Source organism: Suncus etruscus, chromosome 17 (genome assembly GCF_024139225.1).
Source record: "Suncus etruscus isolate mSunEtr1 chromosome 17, mSunEtr1.pri.cur, whole genome shotgun sequence".
Classification (NCBI taxonomy): Eukaryota; Metazoa; Chordata; class Mammalia; order Eulipotyphla; family Soricidae; genus Suncus; species Suncus etruscus.
Window position 1 is genome coordinate 56,626,405 of NC_064864.1, and position 22,367 is coordinate 56,648,771.

The 22,367-nt window shown below is 40.3% G+C and overlaps 1 protein-coding gene and 1 non-coding gene across 2 annotated transcripts in view; one reads left to right on the plus strand and one right to left on the minus strand.

The window, feature by feature from the left end:
• SMC3 (structural maintenance of chromosomes 3) overlaps positions 1–20,108 on the plus strand; it is a 44,518-nt gene extending 24,410 nt beyond the window's left edge. The window contains exons 14-29 of the mRNA XM_049790589.1: positions 1,189–1,292; positions 2,162–2,261; positions 3,435–3,595; positions 4,718–4,859; positions 7,405–7,555; positions 9,496–9,665; positions 10,467–10,628; positions 12,232–12,390; positions 14,209–14,316; positions 14,787–14,895; positions 15,536–15,783; positions 16,059–16,271; positions 17,400–17,591; positions 17,716–17,893; positions 19,206–19,312; positions 19,967–20,108. Coding sequence (XP_049646546.1) covers positions 1,189–1,292; positions 2,162–2,261; positions 3,435–3,595; positions 4,718–4,859; positions 7,405–7,555; positions 9,496–9,665; positions 10,467–10,628; positions 12,232–12,390; positions 14,209–14,316; positions 14,787–14,895; positions 15,536–15,783; positions 16,059–16,271; positions 17,400–17,591; positions 17,716–17,893; positions 19,206–19,312; positions 19,967–20,038 — 2,376 coding nt within the window. The 3' untranslated portion in view covers positions 20,039–20,108. The remainder of the gene's footprint in view (positions 1–1,188; positions 1,293–2,161; positions 2,262–3,434; positions 3,596–4,717; positions 4,860–7,404; positions 7,556–9,495; positions 9,666–10,466; positions 10,629–12,231; positions 12,391–14,208; positions 14,317–14,786; positions 14,896–15,535; positions 15,784–16,058; positions 16,272–17,399; positions 17,592–17,715; positions 17,894–19,205; positions 19,313–19,966) is intronic.
• On the minus strand, positions 13,105–13,237 carry LOC125995611 (small nucleolar RNA SNORA51). The gene has a single exon (XR_007491106.1). It is a non-coding gene; the product is annotated as a small nucleolar RNA SNORA51 (small nucleolar RNA).
• Positions 20,109–22,367: the final 2,259 nt, after the last annotated feature.

A 22,367-nucleotide genomic window follows, 5' to 3' on the forward strand; every position in this document is an offset into this window, starting at 1 on the left:
TGCAAGATGCCCCTCCTGTGCTTCAAATGGAGCTCATTGACCTGCAATGCAACTCTGATCTCAAAGCCAAGTTCAGGGAGATTAGTGGAAAAGCAGACATGCATGGACAATTTTTGAGAGAATTGCCCCCCAGCTTCCCTGAGCTTTCCCGAATGTTCAAGCACACCTTGTGCCTTTTTGGGAGCACATATTTGTGTGAAAAGTTACTCTTCACATTGAACTTTAATAAGTCAAAGTACAGGTCTAGACTTAATGATGATCATCTTTAAGCCATACTGAGATTCTCAACTGCTTCCTCTCTAAAGCCAAATGTGGTTCAGATTTGTGAGAAGAAGCGCTGTCAAGTCTCTGGCAGCAAGGAATAGGCAAAAGATGTCATGTTCAGAAGAACTGTTCATGATCTTCACTCAATGTTCTATTCATGTTCAGAAGAAATAATTAAAACTGTTAATGACGTTTGACGACTTATTTTTTTGTGAAATCCCGTATGCTGCCCTGCCTCACCCCGACTTTGCCTCCTGCGGCCCCCAGGTAAATTGAGTTTGAGACCTCTGAGATAGACCCTGAGTTTGGTTCTGACATAGCATGTTCCCATCCTCAGCATCAGTGATAGTGGTTCAGTCCTGAGTACCCCAGATCAGGTCACAGGCCAAACTTCCTGGATATGAAAGTAACTTGTTTTATGGTGTTTTCTAATGATTTACTTTGAGATTACAGCTTTATTATTTTTAACTGAATTTGAATGCTTTTGTTTTTGCTTTTTGGGTTACACCCGGTGATGCTCGGGTTACTTCTGGTTATGCGCTCAGAAATTGCCCCTGGCTTGGGTGGGTGGACCATATGGGATGCTGGGGAATTCAACCGTGGTCTGACCTAGGTTAGCACATGCAAGGCAAATGCCCTATCACTTGTGACACTGCTTCTGTCCCAGAATTTGAATGTTTTAATAGCAGCATTGAGATATAATTGACATACATGAAATAATACTTAAAAGCTATCATTTGACATGTGTACATGTACAGCAAGACCATCACCAAAAGCCTAATGTTCCCATACCTTTTGGCAATTTCTACCCTTTTGTCCCCATTTCCCATCCTAAGGTAATAGCTACTCTGCTTCTTCCTGTTACTATGGATTTGTTTGCATGAAACTTGGATTTCTTCATTTGAATTACTTTGCTTTTTATAGAAATTGGATCAGGATCTTAATGAAGTCAAAGCTCGAGTAGAGGAACTGGACAGAAAATACTATGAAGTAAAAAACAAGAAAGATGAATTACAGAGTGAAAGGAAGTTAGTAAAGTTTAAATTAATCTCTTTCTTTTTTATCTCTTCTTTTTTAAGTAATATTTTTATTTAAGCACCATGATTACAAACATAATTGTAGTTGATTTCAGTCATATTTATCTTTTTTAGATTAAAATAATCTTTATCTTTTAAAATTAATACTTAGCACCAGCTACTAAATGATGTGTTCAAATTAGTTTTTTTATTGTCATTTTCTTTTATTTTTTATTTTTTTAATATATTTTTTTATTTTAAGAATTTATTCAAGACAAAATTGATTAACATAATGTAGTTTTTAAGTTTTTTGTTTGTTTTGGAGCCATCCTGGCGGTTGTCAGGGCTGACTCCTGGCTCTGCTTACAGAGATTGTTCCTAGTGGGCTTGGGGAACCTTAAGAGGTGCCAAGGATCAACCGTGGGTCAGCCACACGCAAGGCAAATGCCCTAACCCAGTGATGGGCAACCTTTTTTTCCAACTGAGCCAAATCTCGCCAAAACCACGATTGAAATTTATTTTGAGAGACACATTTTTAAAACCGAAAATACATAGGATGGTACACTGTCGGGAGAAAAGTCACACAGAAAGTCATGCCCCCCCCCCCCCCCCATACCACATGACTCCACTGGAGCTGTGTGGAGCCAGCCGCTGGCACTGCACACAAGGCATGCACTGACAGAGGCTAGGAGCAGAGTCCTGATTCCTGGAGCAGCCACCCAGCACACAGAAGAGCCGCATGTGGCTCTCGAGCCGCTTGTCAACCACTGCTAACCCACTCACTGTACTATCATTATGGCTTCTATTTTAAGTTTTTCTACTCTGCTAATGCATTATCTTACTGCTTTAAAAATTAAAATACTGTAATTTTCATTGATTAGCTACTTGTGGAGGGAAGAAAACGCAGAACAGCAGGCCCTTGCTGCTAAAAGAGAAGACCTGGAAAAGAAACAGCAACTTCTTAGAGCAGCCACTGGAAAGGTAGGCTTAACTTTTCTTCACATCGTTTTACAAGTAGTCAACTATTACTACACCAGAATTTATTTGCTTTTAAGCACTAGGTGATAAATCAGTTGTGCTATAAATATGACATGAGTGGTGTTAAGAAGCCTTGCTACCATCTATGTTATTAATAATAGCACTTTATTTATTTATTTTGTTTTTTTATCGCCATACCAAGTGACACCCAGTCGTTACTCCTGGCCATTTGCTCAGACATCCCCTAGCACGGGGGACCATATGGGATGGGGGAGGGGAGGTTTCGAACCAAGGTCTGTCCTAGGTCAGGTGCTTACAAGGCAAAGGCCTTACTGCTACACCACCCTCAGGCCCCAATTAGCACTATTGATTCTTAGATAAGAATGTTAGTTTTGGGGCCGGGCGGTGGCGCTAATGGTAAGGTGCCTGCCTTGCCTGCTCTAGCCTCGGACGGACCGCGGTTCGATCCCCCGGCGTCCCATATGGTCCCCCAAGCCAGGAGCGACTTCTGAGCGCATAGCCAGGAGTAACCCCTGAGCATCACCGGGTGTGGCCCAAAAACCAAAAAAAAAAAAAAAAAAAAAAAGAATGTTAGTTTTAAAGTTATTCAGTATATAGTGTATAATATTAACTTGTATAAAGTTGGTGTGTTTTAAGGGTTTAACTTTTTGGAAGGAAATTTCATTTATGGTATATATTTTTAATAATATAGAGTCTTTGAGCAGTTGCCAGTGTGAGCACAATTGGTGATGGTATCTTTAACTACTTTTTTTTTTTGGTTTTTGGGTCATATCTGGCAGCGCTCAAGGGTTACTCCTGGCTCTTCGCTCAGAAATCACTCCTGGCAGGCTTGGGGGACCACATGGGGTGCTGGGATTCAAACCACCATCCTTCTGCATGCAAGGCAAATGCCCTACCTCCATACTATCTCTCCGGTCCCATCTTAACTTTTTTATTTTTTTTTTTGGTTTTTGGGCCACACCCGGCGGTGCTCAGGGGTTACTCCTGGCTGTGTGCTCAGAAATAGCTCCTGGCAGGCACGGGGGACCATATGGGACACCGGGATTCGAACCAACCACCTTTGGTCCTGGATCGGCTGCTTGCAAGGCAAACGCCACTGTGCTATCTCTCCGGGCCCCCATCTTAACTATTTTTTAACGCTTAACAATTTACTAGGCCATTTTGAATGGAATTGACAGCATAAACAAGGTATTAGACCACTTTCGTCGAAAAGGAATAAATCAGCATGTTCAAAATGGCTATCATGGCATTGTGATGAACAACTTCGAATGCGAGCCTGCTTTCTACACGTGTGTGGAGGTCACTGCTGGGAACAGGTGAGTTTCATTTGCTTTATAGTTTGAGAGAGAGCATGTGTGTAGAGTTTTATTTGCTTTATAGTCTTTTTTTTTTTTTTCCTTAGGGAGAGCAGGGGGCACTTTTGGGCCACACTTGCTGGGGCTGAGGAGTTACTCCTGGCAAGCTTGAAACTGTTTGCAATCTTGGGCTGTGTGCAAGGCAAGCACCCTGCCTGCTGTGCTATGACTTTGGCCCCTTAATTTTCTTTTTTTTTTTTTAATTAGAATCATTAATATGGGGGGGTCTCTCCCAAGCATGGGGTTGAGGGAGCCCTGGGGCCACTTTTTACATATTAGTTGTGGGATACAGATAACTCATTGCACAGGCCTACTTATACCTAATGGTTTTAGATCCAGAGGTGTTGTGAGCCACCAGTAAAGAATGCTCAGGACTCTAAACAGTGCTCCCCAGGCCCTATGTATCTTTTGAACGCAACACCTTGAGCATGTCAATTATGCCCTCTAGCCTTGGAGCCCATTTCCTAGCTCTCTTTACTGTTGTTTAAATAAAGCTGAGATGCTAATTATTTTTGCTAATTACAGATGCTAGAACTTTTTTCCTTTCGGACCTTTCCCACAGTGTTAAAATGTCCTAGGTAGTTGTGGCTGGAGCAATCTGGGCACTTGGCTTGCATGCAGCCAACCCAAGTTTGGTCCCTGGCATTCTATATGGACCCCTGAGCCCACCAGAATTGATACCTGAGTGCAGAGCCCTGAGCACCTGGGTGTGGCCCAGAATTAAAAAAAAATTCATAGATTGTCATCTCATCCCCCAATGCAAATAGGTTTTCATAGGAAAATTTGATTTATTTTGCTTAAACATTTATATCACGAAATTTTTTGAATAGATTTCAAAATACAGCAATAAAGATGTTTTTTTAAAACTTTATTGATTGATTGTTTTTTGGGCCACACCCAGCTGTGTTTAGGTGTCACTCCTGGCTCTGCACTCAGAAATCGCCCCTGGCAGGCTGGGGGACCATATGAGATGCTAGGAATTGAACTGGGTCCCTCCCAGGTTGACCGCATGCAAGGCAAACACCCTGCTGCTGTGCTATTTCTCTGGCCCTTAAAGATATGTTTTATTCTGTTTCTCTGTAGGTTATTTTATCATATTGTTGATTCAGATGAAGTCAGTACGAAGATTTTGATGGAGTTTAATAAAATGAATCTTCCTGGAGAGGTCACATTTTTGCCTCTTAACAAGTTAGATGTCAGGGATACAGCCTATCCTGAAACCAATGTGAGTTTAAGGTTAAAGCCTATGATTTCCTTTATTGGGTTAATTGTTCTATTGTTCCACACACCACACACCCCTCACTAGTTCACAGACACACAGTTAGGATTCATAGGTTTGTGAGATTATGCCTTTGTTTTGAAACAAATTATTGCAAATGTACTTACTAGGAAATAACAGAATACTTAGAGAAGGTAAGAAATAAGGTTAGGAGGGAAGAATTTGGAAGAACTAGTTTAAGTCTTAGAAAGTGTTTTTAATTTACTTTTTAAAACTGAGCCTCTGAAAGTATAATGGTTTGATATTTGTCTGAATATAATTTTCAAATAACAAAATATCTAGCAAAGTAATAGACTGAAAGCATATGTTACTTTTGTTACTAATAGTATTTCTAGTATTTACGTTAGTGTTTTTATTTCGTAGTTTAGGTGACTTGTTCTTGATATTTGGGTCCTGCTCTGCGGTGTCAGGGCTTACTCCCAACTCTGCTCAAGGATCTCTGCTGGCAGGTCTTGGAAACCTATATTGGGTACTGAGGATTGCTGCTAAGTTATCTGAGGTAGAGCAGGCTCTTCTCTGCTGTACCATTGCTCCAGCTACTGTTTCTGAGTATTTTTGTTTGTTTGTTTGTTTTTGGTTTATGGGTCACACCCGGCAATGCTCAGGGTTTCCTCCTGGCTCTACGCTCAGAAATCACCCCTGGTAGGCACGGGGGACCATATGGGATGCCGGGATTCGAACCACCGTCCTTCTGCATGCAAGGCAAACCACCTTACCTCCAATGCTATCTCACCGGTCTCATGTTTCTGAGTATTTTTTAATGGCTAAGGGTATTTGGCATATATTACCATGTCATCTGCAAACTGTAATAATAGCTTGGCTTCTTTTCCAATTTGGATGCCTGGCTTTACTTTATCTTTCCTGTTTGCTATCATGAGGATTTCCATATTGATAATAGAGAAAGTCAGCATCCCTGCCTTGTACCTGATCTCAGGAGTAGGATTAAAATTATTTCTCAGGACTGGAGCAGTAGACAGGTTTGGATACTGGCCTTGATGCAACAGATCCAAGTTTGATCCCCAGCACTCCATGTGATCATCTGGAGTGGTCCATCCCTAATGGCAGAGCATAAGAGTTTTGAACAGTGCCAATATGATACACAAACATTAACACAAAAAATATTCCTTAGAGACTCTTCTCAAAAAATGTAATTGCTTTGAGGTATTTGCCTTTGGGATACTAATGATAGTAGCAAACTCTTTTACTGTCCCTATATGATTGAAGTGGAAATCCTTTGAGAGTGATCAACTATATTTATTAATCTTAAAAGCCTTTTCTTTTTTTTTTTCCCTCAAGTGTCACTGCTTAGGACACCATATGGTAAGGGATTGAGTCCAAGCCTTTTGCATACAATCCAGCACATGTACTCATACCTGGTTTAACTCTTTAATTGCACTCTCCACTTTTTAAGTCTATTTTATTTTTGTTTTTTTTTGTTTGTTTGTTTTTTGTTTTTTGGCCCACTCCCGGCGGTGCTCAGGGGTTACTCCTGGCTGTCTGCTCAGAAATAGCTCCTGGCAGGCACGGGGGACCATATGGGACACTGGGATTTGAACCAACCACCTTTGGTCCTGGATCGGCTGCTTGCAAGGCAAACGCCGCTGTGCTATCTCTCCGGGCCCATACTCTCTACTTTTTAAAAATCTACAAATTACCTTGGAAAAAAGTCTCACAGATGAAGCTAGACCTAAGTGAATGCACATTGTATGATTTATTTTTTATATACTTAGAACTAGAAAGAAATGTATAATAGAATAACCCTTGAACACAGCTGGACCTGGGTTTGATCCCCTGTACCACATAGCCATTCCAAGCTTTCCAGGAGTTGATCTTTAAGTGCAGAGCCAGGAATAAGCCCTGAGCACTGCTGGGTGTGACCCCAAAACAACAACAAAAGTAACCTTCTGCAGGGGATTAAGAAAGGGATACACATGGCTTGTGGGGTCCAGCAATGTTCTGGTATTTTTTTTTTTTTTTTTTTTGGTTTTTGGGCCACACCCGGCGGTGCTCAGGGGTTACTCCTGGCTGTGTGCTCAGAAATAGCTCCTGGTAGGCACGGGGGACCATATGGGACACCGGGATTCAAACCAACCACCTTTGGTCCTGGATCGGCTGCTTGCAAGGCAAATGCCGCTGTGCTATCTCTCCGGGCCCCGCCATCGTAATTTTTTTATGTATTCACTCATCTAGTCTTTTTTTGGTTTCTGGACCACATCTAGTATCGCTCAGGGGCTATTCCTGGCTCTGACAGGCTCTGGGGCACCATATAGGATGCTCTACCCACTGTACTATCACTTTGACCCCACAGTCATCTAGTCTTAATTTTATCAGGAAGATACCATTAATACAGTATGTGTAGGAAGAAACTATTGAAAAGTTAAACATCTTCTCCCAGGGGCTGGAGAGATAGCATGGAGGTAAGGCGTTTGCTAATTCATATTTGACTTATGGTCTCTTTGCTGACTAAATTTTGTTATTTTTTTTTTTTAAGGATGCTATTCCTATGATAAGTAAATTGAGGTACAATCCCAGATTTGACAAAGCTTTCAAACATGTGTTTGGAAAAACACTTATTTGCCGTAGCATGGAAGTTTCAACCCAGCTGGCTCGTGCTTTCACTATGGACTGCATTACTCTGGAAGGTTTGTGGTGATAATTTTTAGCTTTAGTAAGCAGTTTCCAAATTAGTTTTATAGTATTTGAAAAACTCACTTTCAATTTTTTTTTTTTTTTTTGTTCAGTTTAGAGTCCTTTCATGGAGCCACATTTTATCTTGATAGCCAGTTTGGTTTTCTAGTGATTCATAATTATTTTTGCATCATGAACTCCTTTGCCTCCCTTGAAACTAGTAAACCCTTTCTTAAAATGTTTTTAAATGCCTGAAGTACTTTGGATCACAAAATAAACCAATTATATTGACATGTTTATTATAATACAAAGTAGTTTTTATATTTTGTTTTGTTTTTGTCCACCTCAACAGTGTTTAGGGCTTATTCCTGAACAACTTTCCCATCCTTAGGTTCAGGTTTAACAAACAATCTTGCCATAAATGAGAACTTGGGGCAAGGAGGTATGCGTACATGCGCCGTGCTCAGGGCCTACTCCTGACTCATTGCTCCACGTGCCTTGCAGTACCTAGAAATTAACACTGGGCTTTTTTGTGTGCAAAGCATACATTCCAGTCCTTTCATCTGCTTCCTCAGCCTTCTGTGGGTTTTTGTTGTTATTTAATTGTGTCACAATATAAAATATAACCCACTGTTTGTTGTGTTGCTTTAACTGCTATCAAATCTCTGTTGTAAAGGTGGTACCCTTTGTTTTTTAAGTTAAAGCATTTTATGTGGAGGTACTGAGGATGAGGAGGGAGATGATAAGAAAGGGAGAGGTGTAGTGTATTCAAAGGAGAATGCAGGCTTCTCCAAAGGCACAGAGAGCTCTGTACACATCTCAAAAGGGATATGCAGGCAACATGTATTCAGGCCCCGTATACCCAGGCAACACATGTGCACACCCTGTATGTGGTATTCTGTAAGAATGCTTGAATAGCAGGTTTTCTACAGCTTCTTTTTGATAGAAAATTTCAATTGTTTTTAGTTTATAGTTACATTTTGGGGAGGCTATTCCTGGCTCATTACTCAGCAAAACAAAAGTGGTGCTGGAAATTGAAGTAGGATCAACCATCGTGGTCTTTTGCACAACAGGTGCCTTACTTCCTGTGTTATCTCTCTGGTCCTCCCAACAACTTTTTAGACAATGGTTAGCACCTTTGACACACTTAATTGGCTTGGTATTATACTGGTTTGTTTGTTTTTATGGTTACCATTGGTCCTATATTATTAGTTGTCACTTCTGATGATGACAAACTTTCACTATTTTCATGGAGTTTTTTATGGAGAGGGTCATTGTGTTACTACATTGGTGTTAGTGTTATATGTTCACATATCCCTAAATGGAGAGTTCAAACTAAGCTCTGTTGGCATGTCCACATTCGTTTTTTTTATCTTTTTATTCCTGATAGTAACTTGGTAGGTTTTAAGATTTAATATTAAAATGAAAAATGGCGGGCCCGGAGAGATAGCACAGCGGCGTTTGCCTTGCAAGCAGCCGATCCAGGACCAAAGGTGGTTGGTTCGAATCCTGGTGTCCCATATGGTCCCCTGTACCTGCCAGGAGCTATTTCTGAGCAGATAGCCAGGAGTAACCCCTGAGCAACGCCGGGTGTGCCCCCCCCCCCAAAAAAAAAAACACAAAAAACGAAAAATGGCTTATATTCTTTTTTGGTTGGTTGTTTGGTTTTGTTTTGAGGCCACTCCCTGCAGTGCTCAGGGCTTACTCTAGGTTCAACACTCAACTGTCACTCCTAGCAGATTCAAAGTACCGGATGTTGTGGGTTAGACCTGAGTCTGTCATATGCAAAACAAGCCCCATACCCACTATATATTTTCTCTCTGGACCCAGTGGCTTAGATTCTAACTCTTTGAAATTTTCATTAAATGGGTAAATCCTTTAGGTTACTTTGGTTTTTGTCTGTTTATTATTGAATAAAGTCGTTAACACAGAATTCCTTATATTTTGTTTTAAGGTGATCAAGTCAGTCATCGGGGTGCTCTAACTGGAGGTTATTATGACACAAGGAAATCTAGGCTTGAATTACAAAAAGATGTTAGGAAAGCAGAAGAAGAACTAGGGGAGCTTGAAGCAAAGCTTAATGAAAACCTGCGCAGAAATATTGAAAATATCCTTTTGCCTTGTGTGTTGTTAACTGTTTTGTTGGAGTATGTAATATTTTGCTTAGTGGTTCATAAATACACACTGTGGGGGGATTTACTTTAGTTTATTTAAGCACAGGAACATATATTTTCTATTTGATAACAGAAAGGTTCTTATTTTTGGAGAGGGGGTTTGGCCACAACATGTGACGCTCGGGTTACTCCTGGCTATGTGCTCAGAAATTGCTCCTGGCTTGGGGGACCATATAGGACGCCAGGGCAATGAACCATGGTCTGTCCTAGGTTAGTGCGTGCAAAGCAAACGCCCCACCGCTTGCGCCACCACTCTGGCCCCAACAGAAAGGTTCTTATTAATAGCTATGTATTTACTGAGAAAATTAAAGAAGACTAAAGTTGAAAACTATATAGAGAACTCAGAAGGATTAGTTAGAGAACTTTCTGTTGAAAGAAATGTTGAAAAGTATATAAAGTTGTCTTAGTTTCCGTAAGGGTTTAAGAATTGGTGGTATAGAGGCCGGAGAGATAGCATGGAGGCAGGGTGTTTGCCTTGCGTGCAGAAGGACGATGGTTTGAATCCCAGCATCAGATATGGTCCCCTGAGCCTGCCAGGAGTGATTTCTGAGTGTAGAGCCAGGAGTAACCCCTGAGCGCTGCTGGATGTGACCCAAAAACCAAAAACAATAAAAGAGAGAATTGGTGGTATGAACATATAGTTCTTAGTAAAATGGGCATATTTTGAGAGTGAAATAGCAAGTAAAGTGTTTAAACTGAAGAGAATCTAGAATATAGGAAATATTTACCACTTGAAAAGTATTTTCCTTAGCCTTGTATATGGATTAATAATGAAATTGATCAGTTGATGAACCAAATGCAGCAAATAGAGACACAGCAAAGGAAATTTAAAGCATCTCGAGATAGCATATTGTCAGAAATGAAGATGCTAAAGGAAAAGAGGCAGCAATCTGAGAAAACCTTCATGCCCAAAGTTCGTAAATATGCCTTTTGATGGAGAATTGGTTTTTTTTTTTTTCATTATACAGAACTCTAGAGGTTTGTCTATTTTGCCACATGGCAGGATTTGAGGGATCATATACAGGTGCCGGGAATTGAATTTAGGTCAGCTGCCAGAAAGGCAAGTGCCTTACATTCACTATTATCCCTCCTGGCCCCTAATTAAATAGAATTGGGATAAGTATATTCTATAGGTTTTTTTGAATATGTTCTGGTTTTTATTTAGAACTTTTGACTATACCAGTGGTTCTCAAACTTGTCTACTGCCTCTTTTTAGAAAACAAAACAAACCAAACAAAAATAGATAACTTAGCACACTCTCCTGGAGATCTATTTTTTTGTTTTGTTTTTGTTTTTGTTGTTTGGGTCACACCCAGCGGTGCTCAGGCGTTACTCCTGGCTGTCTGCTCAGAAATAGCTCCTGGCAGGCACGGGGGACCATATGGGACATCGGGATTCAAACCCAACCACCTTTGGTCCTGGATCAGCTGCTTGCAAGGCAAACGCCGCTGTGCTATCTCTCCAGGCCCTGGAGATCTATTTTTAAGTGAACCAGAAAAGGGATAAAGAAAATATTCCCATTGTACCCAAGATTACTTTTGTACCCCCACCATGTTGGTGTAGTGTTAGGGCAACACTACTCATATTACACATCCAAAGGTATTCAAAGGCTCCTTTATAAACCTGCATTCAGCACTTCCAAATTCATTAACGCAATAATTGTTTTGATCTATGTACTAATAGTTTTGATAGTAATTAGATCATACCTTTTTTGTTAGTAAAGCCCTATTTATGAAGGTTTTTTTTTTTTTTTTTACTATTTTATCCAGATTGCTTTTAAAATGTGCTGCTATTATAAGTAATAATACATTTGTTTATCACAAACTAAAGTTTTGGTTAAGAAACTGTTAGAATGACTGAAGTAAAAACAACAGACTTTAATTGTCTAATTATACTCTAATAGTCTAATAACTATCCTTTGTGATCCAAAAACATGCTGAAGATTTGAACATGAAACTTGGTATTTTGTATATATCATAATATCATGTAATAAATTTCTTATTACATAGTTTCTAGTTACATTTAACAATGATTAATATTTTTTTTAAAAATAATTGAATCATCGTGAGATACACAGTTACAAAATTGTTCGTGATTGGGTTTCAGTCATACAATGTACAACTTCCTTCACCAGTACACATTTCCTGCCACCAATGTCCTGTTACCTTCTCTCTCCCCTGCTTGCCTCTGGCAGACATTTTTCGTCTCTGTCTCCCCCCCAATATTTTAACTGATATTACTTAATTCACCTTAATATCAAGATAGAATTTTAATTTGGGGCCACATCCAGCAGTGATCAGAGCTTCTTTCTGTCTCTGAGTTCTGGGATACTCCTGGAAAGCTCGGGAGATCATATGAGGTGTCCAGGATCAAACCAGGTCATTACATGCAAAGCAACCACTCTACCTACTATACTATCTCTCCAGCTCCCAAATTAGATTTTTTAAAATTTGTCACTATTAAAAGTAGTATAGTGACTAGTATGTTTATTAATAAATGCATAATCCATTTTATAGCAACGTAGTTTGCAAAGTTTGGAGGCAAGTTTGCATGCAATGGAGTCTACCAGGGAATCATTGAAAGCAGAACTGGGAACAGATTTACTCTCTCAGCTTAGTCTGGAAGATCAGAAGAGAGTAGATGCACTGAATGATGAAATTCGCCAACTTCAGCAGGTAAGTATAATTGAAACCAAAGTACAGTGCCTGAAAAGCATCTGTCTTGCTAATAAAAGCAAAAAAAATTAAGAAAATATAAAAATGAGCCTTGAGGGAATGAATGTGGGTCAAGTGGTAGAACTCACTTTAAAATATTAGTTTTAATGAAAATTAAGAAGTTTATTTATTTATTTATTTTTTGGTCTTTTGGTTTTTTGGGCCACACCCGGCATTGCTCAGGGGTTACTCCTGGCTGTCTGCTCAGAAATAGCTCCTGGCAGGCACGGGGGACCATATGGGACACTGGGATTCGAACCAACCACCTTAGGTCCTGGATCGGCTGCTTGCAAGGCAAACGCCGCTGTGCTACCTCTCCGGGCCCTCCTCTTTTTATTGTTAATATGTCATGACTATTGGTTGCACACTTTCTTGACTGGTACACATGGGCTTGCACTCCTTAGTTGTACTTGCACATATGCATACTGGGGTGAGTAAACTTGGTTGAAGTGAGCACACCAGTTATGGTTATGGTGCTTGCAAGGGTCACTAGGGTGATTACCAAAAATCACTTCCTGGGATATTGTCTGCACGTATGTTTAGTTCCTCTGATCACGAGATTGCACAGCCCTTGCTGTGTTGCTAAAAATCATGGCATCGGGGCTTGCAGACCAAAGAGCTGCCGGGATCACACTAGATATAAGTAAAACATTGGGTTTTTTTTTTTTTTTTTTTTTTTGTCCCCCAATTCACAATACATACCCGGCAAGGGGCCTGTGTTGAGGTGTATATGGGGTGCCTTTACTGTACCTCCTCTTTCTATACAGCCAGTGTAAAGAACACAGCCTGTGGTAAGATTTGGGAGGCCTGGGCCCGGAGAGATAGCACAGCGGCATTTGCCTTGCAAGCAGCTGATCCAGGACCAAAGGTGGTTGGTTCGAATCCCGGTGTCCCATATGGTCCCCCGTGCCTGCCAGGAGCTATTTCTGAGCAGACAGCCAGGAGTAACCCCTGAGCACCGCCGGGTGTGACCCAAAAACCAAAAACCAAAAACCAAAAAAAAAAAAAAAAAAAAAAAAAAAGATTTGGGAGGCCTTATCTGTTATTTATTGGGGTTATTACATTGGGGTTTTTTAACTCAGTATTATATACTTGGAAAGCAGATACTCTAAACCCTGCACTATTTCTCTGGACTGTAGAACATATATCTTGGAATACTTTGAGATTGATCCTTGCCAATGGGTTAGCAACCTCCAGCACCTCCAAATGATTCTAGCTCACTATAGGGAGAGGCCTCATCTACTTCAGAGGTCACTTCTGGTGATACAGGTTACCATGTGGTGCTGAGAAGTTCATTTGCCCTTTGAGCTGTCTCCCTAACCCAACATTTAATACAGAGATGTGAACAGTGAATACTAAGCCCCAAAAAGTGAAAAGAAAATTTCTCTTAGCTGCATGTGTTAGTAAAAAATAACAGCATATGGGGCCGGCGAGGTGGCGCTAGAGGTAAGGTGTCTGCCTTGCAAGCGCGCTAGCCAAGGAAAGATCGCAACCACGGTTCGATCCCCCGGCGTCCCATATGGTCCCCCCAAGCCAGGGGCAATTTCTGAGTGCTTAGCCAGGAGTAACCCCTGAACATCAAACGGGTGTGGCCTGAAAAACCAAAAAAAAAAAAAAATAACATAAATTCTAAATAGATGAGGGGGAAATGAAAGTACAAGATTTGTAAAGTTCCTTTTCTGTTCACTTGAATTTAAATAATAAAGAGGACAACAGATTAACAGCATTTCTGTTTGAAATGTGCCCACTTATGTGTACATAAAATTTTTTTTCTTCTAGGAAAACAGACAGTTGCTGAATGAAAGAATTAAATTAGAAGGCATTATTACTCGAGTAGAGACGTACCTCAATGAAAATTTGAGAAAACGCTTGGACCAAGTAGAACAGGTATACTTTGACCACAGAATTTCTATATAAAAAAGTTTTATAGTTTATTGAGGGTATGAGTTTTGGAATTAGAATTAATGGTTTGGTCATTTGCTCTGGGTAAAAATTCTGCCTCTCCCCACCCCTCCCAGTTTATGATACTGAGTTGTCATTGGAATATGCCTGAGCTTCAGTTTCCATCTATGTAAAATAAATGTAGTGACAATGCTTGTTTTTATTTGATTTGTCCTGGCGTTTTCTAGGTGTTTCATAAATTTAGTTATTAATATTTTCTCAGCAATAATGGGAGCTGAAAAGGAATCTAGTGGTATCATTTCAGTGATCCCCTTTGATGGTTTTTTAATTAATATAAAAAGTTTTGGTATTCTTATAAGCTTAAATGTAATGTATCAAATGGACAGTCATAACATTTTTTAAGTAACAATATTTATTTTACAGTTAAATGTTCAAAAGTTCCTTTTGTTTTCTAGGAACTTAATGAACTGAGAGAGACAGAAGGAGGTACAGTTCTCACTGCCACAACCTCTGAACTTGAAGCCATTAATAAAAGAGTAAAAGATACTATGGCAAGATCAGAAGGTGAATTTTATTTTGTAAACATTCCTCTTGCACTTAATTTAATTTTAGCACATTTGTTTTATAAAGCTGTTTACTACAAAATAAAAGGTCAAATGGATCAAAGCAAGTGCTAATGATTTTGTTTTCGGTTAAAATAGATTTACAGTGAGTAGAGCTTACTCAGTTGATTATCACCACTGATCTTTGATTTGTTGAAATATTAGTAATTAATAATTTTATGAGCCCTAAAGGATGAACTTTGGAGACAAAATATGAAATTCCTAGACCAGGTTTCTTTTATCTTTTTGATGTTTGGGTCACCACCTATGGTGCGCCAGGGCTACTCCTAGCTAGAACCATATTGTGCTAGACATCAAACAGGCCTCCTGTCTGTGATGCTTTCATTCTGGCCTTGGATTAGGTTTCTTAACACATAATTACTGAGTTGTTTGGGTTTTTTTTTTGGGGGGGGGGATAAGTATTAATGAAACTATATTTACTTGAATGACTCACGTATACTCTTAATTTTTCTGGAATTGCTTTATTAGTTTTCATAGAAATATTTAAAAACATTGAAAATATTGTTTGATAGATGTGAGCATTAAAATAAAATTTTTTGTTAAATAAATACATGCTTAAAAACATCCCCACTTTATTTTAGATTTGGATAACTCCATTGATAAAACAGAAGCTGGTATTAAGGAGCTTCAGAAGAGTATGGAACGCTGGAAAAATATGGAAAAAGAACACATGGATGCTATTAATCATGATACTAAAGAACTAGAGAAGATGACAAACCGGCAAGGCATGCTGCTGAAGAAGAAAGAAGAGTGTATGAAAAAAATTCGAGAACTTGGATCACTTCCTCAAGAAGCTTTTGAGAAATACCAGACACTGAGCCTCAAACAGGTATGTCTGCTGAATTTAATTTTTTTTTTTTTTTTTTTTTGGGTCACATCCGGCTGCGCACAGGGGTTACTCCTGGCTCTGTGCTCAGTAGTTGCTCCTGGCAGGCTCAGGGAACCATATGGGTCGCTGGGATTCGAACCACCAACCTTCTGCATGCAAGGCAAACACTTTACCTCCATGCTGTCTCTCCGGCCCCCTGCTGGATTTAAATTTGAAATGCTATTGCAAAAATTTCTGTACATGAATTTATTTATATATATTTTTTACCTTTATAGTTGTTTAGAAAACTTGAACAGTGCAACACAGAATTGAAGAAATACAGCCATGTTAATAAAAAAGCTTTAGATCAGTTTGTAAACTTCTCTGAGCAGAAGGAAAAATTAATAAAACGGCAAGAAGAGTTGGATAGGGGCTACAAATCCATCATGGAACTGATGAATGTACTTGAACTTCGAAAATATGAAGCTATTCAGTTAACATTTAAACAGGTTTGTTTCTCTTCGTGATTATGGCACTTGGGACAAAAGCTTTAGCTATGAATTCAGTTTATAGTAAAGCTTTTCCTTTCCCCTTACTGGTTCCCCTTACTGTGTCGTAATCTGTATATATATAATATCAAGTATATATACAGATTACGACACATAATAGTTATATTTGGAGTAGGGGAATGGAGTTGATTCACAACTGGCGGTGTTTGGGTCCTATTCCTGGCTCTGTTCAGGAGTGACCTTGGTGGTGCTTGGGGTACTGTAAATAGTGCCAGGGATCAAACCAGATGCATGCAAGACAGCACCTTACCTCTTATTTTCTTCAGCTCAGTAACTAGATTTTTTTTTTTTTTTTTTTTTTTTTTTTGGTTTTTGGTTTTTGGTTTTTGGTTTTTGGTCACACCCGGTGACGCTCAGGGGTTACTCCTCGCTCTTTGCTCAGAAATCACTCCTGGCTTGGGTGACCATATGGGACTCCGAGGATTGAAACCAGATCGTCCTGGGTCAGTCGTCTGCAATGCAAATACCCTACTGCTGTGCTGTTACTCTGGCCCAGTAACTAGAAATTTTTTTCGTTTTGTTGTTTGGCTCATCCTCTTGGCTCTGAACTCAGGAATCACTCTTGGAGAACTATGTGGGATGCTGGCAGAATTGAGCCAGATGGGTTGTGTGCACCCTACCCACTGTACGACCTAACCAGCCCCCAATGACTAGAATATTTTACACCAATGATTTTCAATCCACTCTAACTGGTGGCAGAAAACTGCTATTTCTCACAGTTCAGAGGATATAATGTCTTAACCTAGAGGATATAATCTGTTGATCTTAAAATACTTCTAATTGTTCTAAAATATTCTTTTTTTTCTTTTTTTTTTTGGTTTTTGGGCCACACCCAGTAACACTCAGGGGTTACTCCTGGCTATGTGCTCAGAAGTTGCTCCTGGCTTGGGGGACCATATGGGACACCGGGGGATCGAACCTCGGTCAGTCCAAGGCTAGCGCAGGCAAGGCAGGCACCTTACCTTTAGCGCCACCGCCCGGCCCCTCTAAAATATTCTTAATGATAGCAAAATACATATTAGGATGTGACGTCTACTTTGCTATATTCATTCATTACTTTATTTTAAGGTGTCCAAGAACTTCAGTGAGGTGTTCCAGAAGCTAGTGCCTGGAGGGAAAGCAACTTTAGTGATGAAAAAAGGAGACGTGGAGGGCAGCCAGTCTCAGGATGAAGGAGAAGGAAGTGTCGAAAATGAGAAGGGATCTGGGTCACAGAGCAGCGTCCCATCAGTGGACCAGTTCACTGGAGTTGGAATTAGGGTAAAATACCCATTTTCTTCAGAGCTTTATTACCACAGTAGAATTTGTTACCTATTTTACATACCTAAATTAGTGATGGTGGTTCTTTTACCCCTTTAATATATTAATTTCTGTGTTTCCTTAGGTGTCATTTACAGGAAAACAAGGTGAAATGAGAGAAATGCAACAGCTTTCAGGGGGACAGAAATCCTTGGTAGCTCTTGCTCTGATATTTGCCATTCAGAAATGTGATCCTGCTCCCTTTTACTTGTTTGATGAAATTGACCAAGCTCTGGATGCTCAGCACAGAAAGGCCGTGTCAGGTACCTGGTGGTGGGCATGCCTACCATGACAACTCACTAAAAGTCTTAACATCCTACAGGGATTCTTAGTGTCTGAAATGCAATGGGAATCCCAGTGTCCCATATGGTCCCCCGTGCCTGCCAGGAGCTATTTCTGAGCAGACAGCCAGGAGTAACCCCTGAGCAATGCCGGGTGTGGCCCAAAAACCAAAAATAAAAACCAAACAAATAAAAAATTGTAATGTCATTTACTTTAGTTCTTTGAAAAAAGCAATGCAGTTCTTTGGATCAGTTGAAAACTACTTCAGTGAAGTTTTTGTGCAAAACTTTTCTATTTTGAAACTTGTTTTTCTCAATGTTTAAAGGGCTCATGTCAAATAGTATTGATTTGGTGCTTCAAGGAGCTATCTGATAGTGCAGTGGGTAGGGCATTTGCCTTGCATACAGCTGACCTGGGATTGTTCCTTAGCATCCCATATGATCTCCTGAGCACAGCCAACAGTAAATCCTGAGTGCAGAGTTAGAAGTAACCTTAGCACTGCCTGGTGTGGCTCAAAAACAAAACAAAACAAAAAAGAGCTGTCCTAGGTGGAGGGTAGAGGTCAAAGGTTTGGGATGCTGGGATGTATCAGGCCCTGAGTTTGATCCCAGACACTACATGTGTCTCCCACACCCACCCGAATCCCAGCACCATTGGTTGTGTAGCTATGGTGGCACTTAATCTTTCCCTAAGTATGTAACTGGTAGGTGTGATTAGCTTCCCAGGACCAATGTTATTGGGGGGTAGCCACTGGGTTCCTGACCATGGTTGGGGAGTTGTGAGTCTATTCCCTACCCCCAGAAGAACTTTTTTTTTTTTTTTTTTTTTTTTTGGTTTTTGGGCCACACCCGGTACCGCTCAGGGGTTACTCCTGGCTGTCTGCTCAGAAATAGCTCCTGGCAGGCACGGGGGACCATATGGGACACCGGGATTCGAACCAACCACCTTTGGTCCTGGATCGGCTGCTTGCAAGGCAAACACCACTGTGCTATCTCTCCGGGCCTGGAAGAACTTTTTAATAGGTTCACTCAAAGGGTTTTTGGAAGAGAAGAGGGTAGATGTTTCCTAGAGAAAATTTATTTGCTGTGACATCTCTGTTACTGCTTTTACTCTGTAGTTTTGAAGATAGTGGGGGTTTAAAGATATATCTATTTAAGAAATCAAGTTGGTTGTTTTTCGCTGTATGCACGGAAAATAAGTAATACTGTTTTGAATTTTACATTGCTTTAAAATTTCTCAATTTCTTAATTGTTTTTATTGATGCTTTTATTGAAGTACTTAATTCTTTTACAGATATGATTATGGAACTTGCTGTACATGCTCAGTTTATTACAACTACTTTTAGGCCTGAACTGCTAGAATCAGCGGATAAATTCTATGGTGTAAAGTTCAGAAATAAGGTAATTTTTTAAAACATAATCCATAAGTGTTTAATTCCACATAAACAGTCTTTCTTACGTTTTTTTTTTTACAACTTTATTGATTGGTTTTTGGGCCACACCCAGTGGTTACTCTTGGCTCTATTCTCAGAAATCTCCCCCTGCAGGCTTGGGGGCCATATAGGATGCCGGGAATCGAACCAGGACCCTTCTGGGTCAGCTGCATGCAAGGCAAATGCCCCACCGCTGTGCTATCTCTCTGGTCCCATAAACAATCTTTTATTACTTACATATGTGTGTAAACTCAAATTGAACAATCACAAAGAATTGATTCTTTTCTAGATTCATTTGACTTTCTGTATAAAATTAATATGTGGTTGGCTTTTTATTTAATTTTATATTTTTGTTTTTGTTTTTGGTCCACACCTGGCGGCACTCAGGTGTTCCTCCTGACTCTGTGCTCAGAAATTGCTCCTGGCATGCATGGGGGACCATATTGAATGCCACGGATTGAACCCGGGTCAGCTGTATGCCAAGCAAACACCCTATCACTGTGCTATTGCTACGGCCCCGGCCCCGGCTCCTTATTTTAAATGATCCTCTCTGGTGGGAACAAGGACATAAATATTTTATTAAGATTTAACAGATAGTGCTTTTAACATTTTTGTCCCTCAGGTCAGTCATATTGATGTGATCACTGCAGAGATGGCCAAAGACTTTGTCGAAGATGATACCACTCATGGTTAATTGGAACATACTGCGCACTGGTTTAGAAGATGTAAATAATAAAATAATTATCATACCCAGGAACTGTAAATTTATACTTAGTATCTGGTCATTTTTGTTAGTTGTGAGACTTAGAGCAGGCACAGCCCTTTTGTATTTCTGTCTTATATTTTATAAGATACTCTGTAATGTTACATTTCTACTTCTAGTTAAGAATTTTATTTCTCACAACTTTTTGTAAAGTGTCCTCCTATTTTAAATCTTTGGAAACTTGCTAAATAGTCTTTCCTAATTATTTTGTCAATTTTATTGCCTCTTTTTATAACTACAATTAAATAATCGAATGACGAATTTTTGACTTATTTAATGTATTGATGGGGGTGGGTTCTAAAATATCTTCTTACCTAAGGAAAGCTATTTCTTTATTGAAAATATTTTAAAGTGGGGCCGGAGAGATAGCATGGAGGTAAGGCGTTTGCCTTTCATGCAGGAGGTCATCGGTTCGAATCCCGGCGCCCCATATGGTCCCCTGTGCCTGCCAGGAGCAATTTCTGAGCCTGGAGCCAGGAATAACCCCTGAGCACTGCCAGGTGTGACCCAAAAACCAAAAAAAAAAAGAAAATATTTTAAAGTATGATTTTATATTCTAGTTTTCTCTCCCCTTCCCTTCTCTTTCCTCCCCTCCTCTCCCCCTCTCCCTACCCCTGCCCTCCCTTCTCCCCTCTCCCTTTCCTTCCCCTCCACTCCCCCTTCCTTCCTCTCCCCTCCCCTGTAGACCCCTCTCAACTCCTCTCCTCTCTCCTCCTCTCCTCTCTCTTCTTCTACCCTACCCTCCCTTCACTCCTATTTCCTCCCCTCCTCCCTTTCTCTCTCCTCCCCTTCCCTCCCTCTCCTCACCTCTCCTCTCCGGAAAGCGGTTTGTTTGGGCCACACTAGTAATACTCATGATTTACTCCTGACTCTGAGCTCAGGAGACCATACTTTGGTACTAGAGATCAAAACCGGGTCAGCCACATGCAAGCAAATACTTTTTGACTCCAGTACTGCTTCTATATTCTGGTTTGTTTTGTTGGTTGATTTTTGGGCCACACCCAGCAGTATTTAGGATTACTTCTGGCAGTTTTCAGGACCATATGTGGTGCCAGAGATTGAACTCTGCCTAACTGTATGCAAAGAGGCACCCTACGTACTGTACTACTTCTCTAGACCCTGGGCCTTACTAGACAGTGTTTAGGGCAGTAATGGCTAACCTTTTTGAGCCCAAGTGCCCAAACTGCCGCACAGTGCCTGGTCCTCCCAATGGCCTGTCTGGCCTCGTTGCCAGTGAGCTGCAAAGCAGACACTAGCACACCTCCCGCCGAGCTGCATATCTTGATTGTGGACCCCTTCCTATGTGCCAGCTGCAAGGCCTTTGCGTGCCACTGATTCGCCATCATGGGTTTAGGGTTTATTTATGACTAATATGTAATCACTCCTAGTGCTACTTAAAGGGCCATATACAGTGGGGTAAAATCAAGTTGATCACATGAAAGGCAATTATATAAGCCCCTGTATCTTTCTGGCTCTTGGTTTCTTGTATTCATTTCATCAGAAGTTCCTCTGTTCTATGTACTTAATCTGTGGGAAGATTTTAAAAATCCTAAAGTTTTTCCCTAAGCCAGATGATTTAAAATCATCTTGGTTATTACTGACTCCAAACTTCTTCCAGATAATTATGACTTTCAGGTTTAAAACTCAATTTTGGGGCCATGGAGTTAGCACAGAGGTAAGGTATTTGCCTTGCACGTGGCTGACCAGTACGGAAGACCCGGGTTTGATTCTCGGCATCCCATAGGTGCCCTGAGCCTGCCAGGAGCAATTTCTGAGCGTAGAGCCAGGATCCCTGAACTGCACCACTGGGTGTGGCTCTAAAATGATATAAACAAACATGAAACTCCTAATTTGGAGCCGGAGAGTTAGTACAGTGGGTAAGGCACTTACCTTGTACACAATTGACCTGGGTTCAGTCCCAGGCATCCCATTAAAATGCCTATTACTTTCTAGGTTGTATTTATCTTGTTTCATTATTTGTTTCCATTATGGATATTCTCCATGAATGAGCAGAATCATCTGGTCTTTGACTTTCTGACTCATTTCACTTATCATAATACCCTCTAATTCCATTTAAATTGCAGCAATCTGCAGAATTTCATCTTTTCTCATACTTGGCTGGGGTAGTAGATCATTGTGTATATATGTAATTATCCACTCATCTGTTGTATAGCACTGGACTGTTTTCAGATCTTGGCTGTTGTAAATAGTGCTGTGATGGACATAGGTATACCTATATCAGATTAATGTTTTTGTGTTC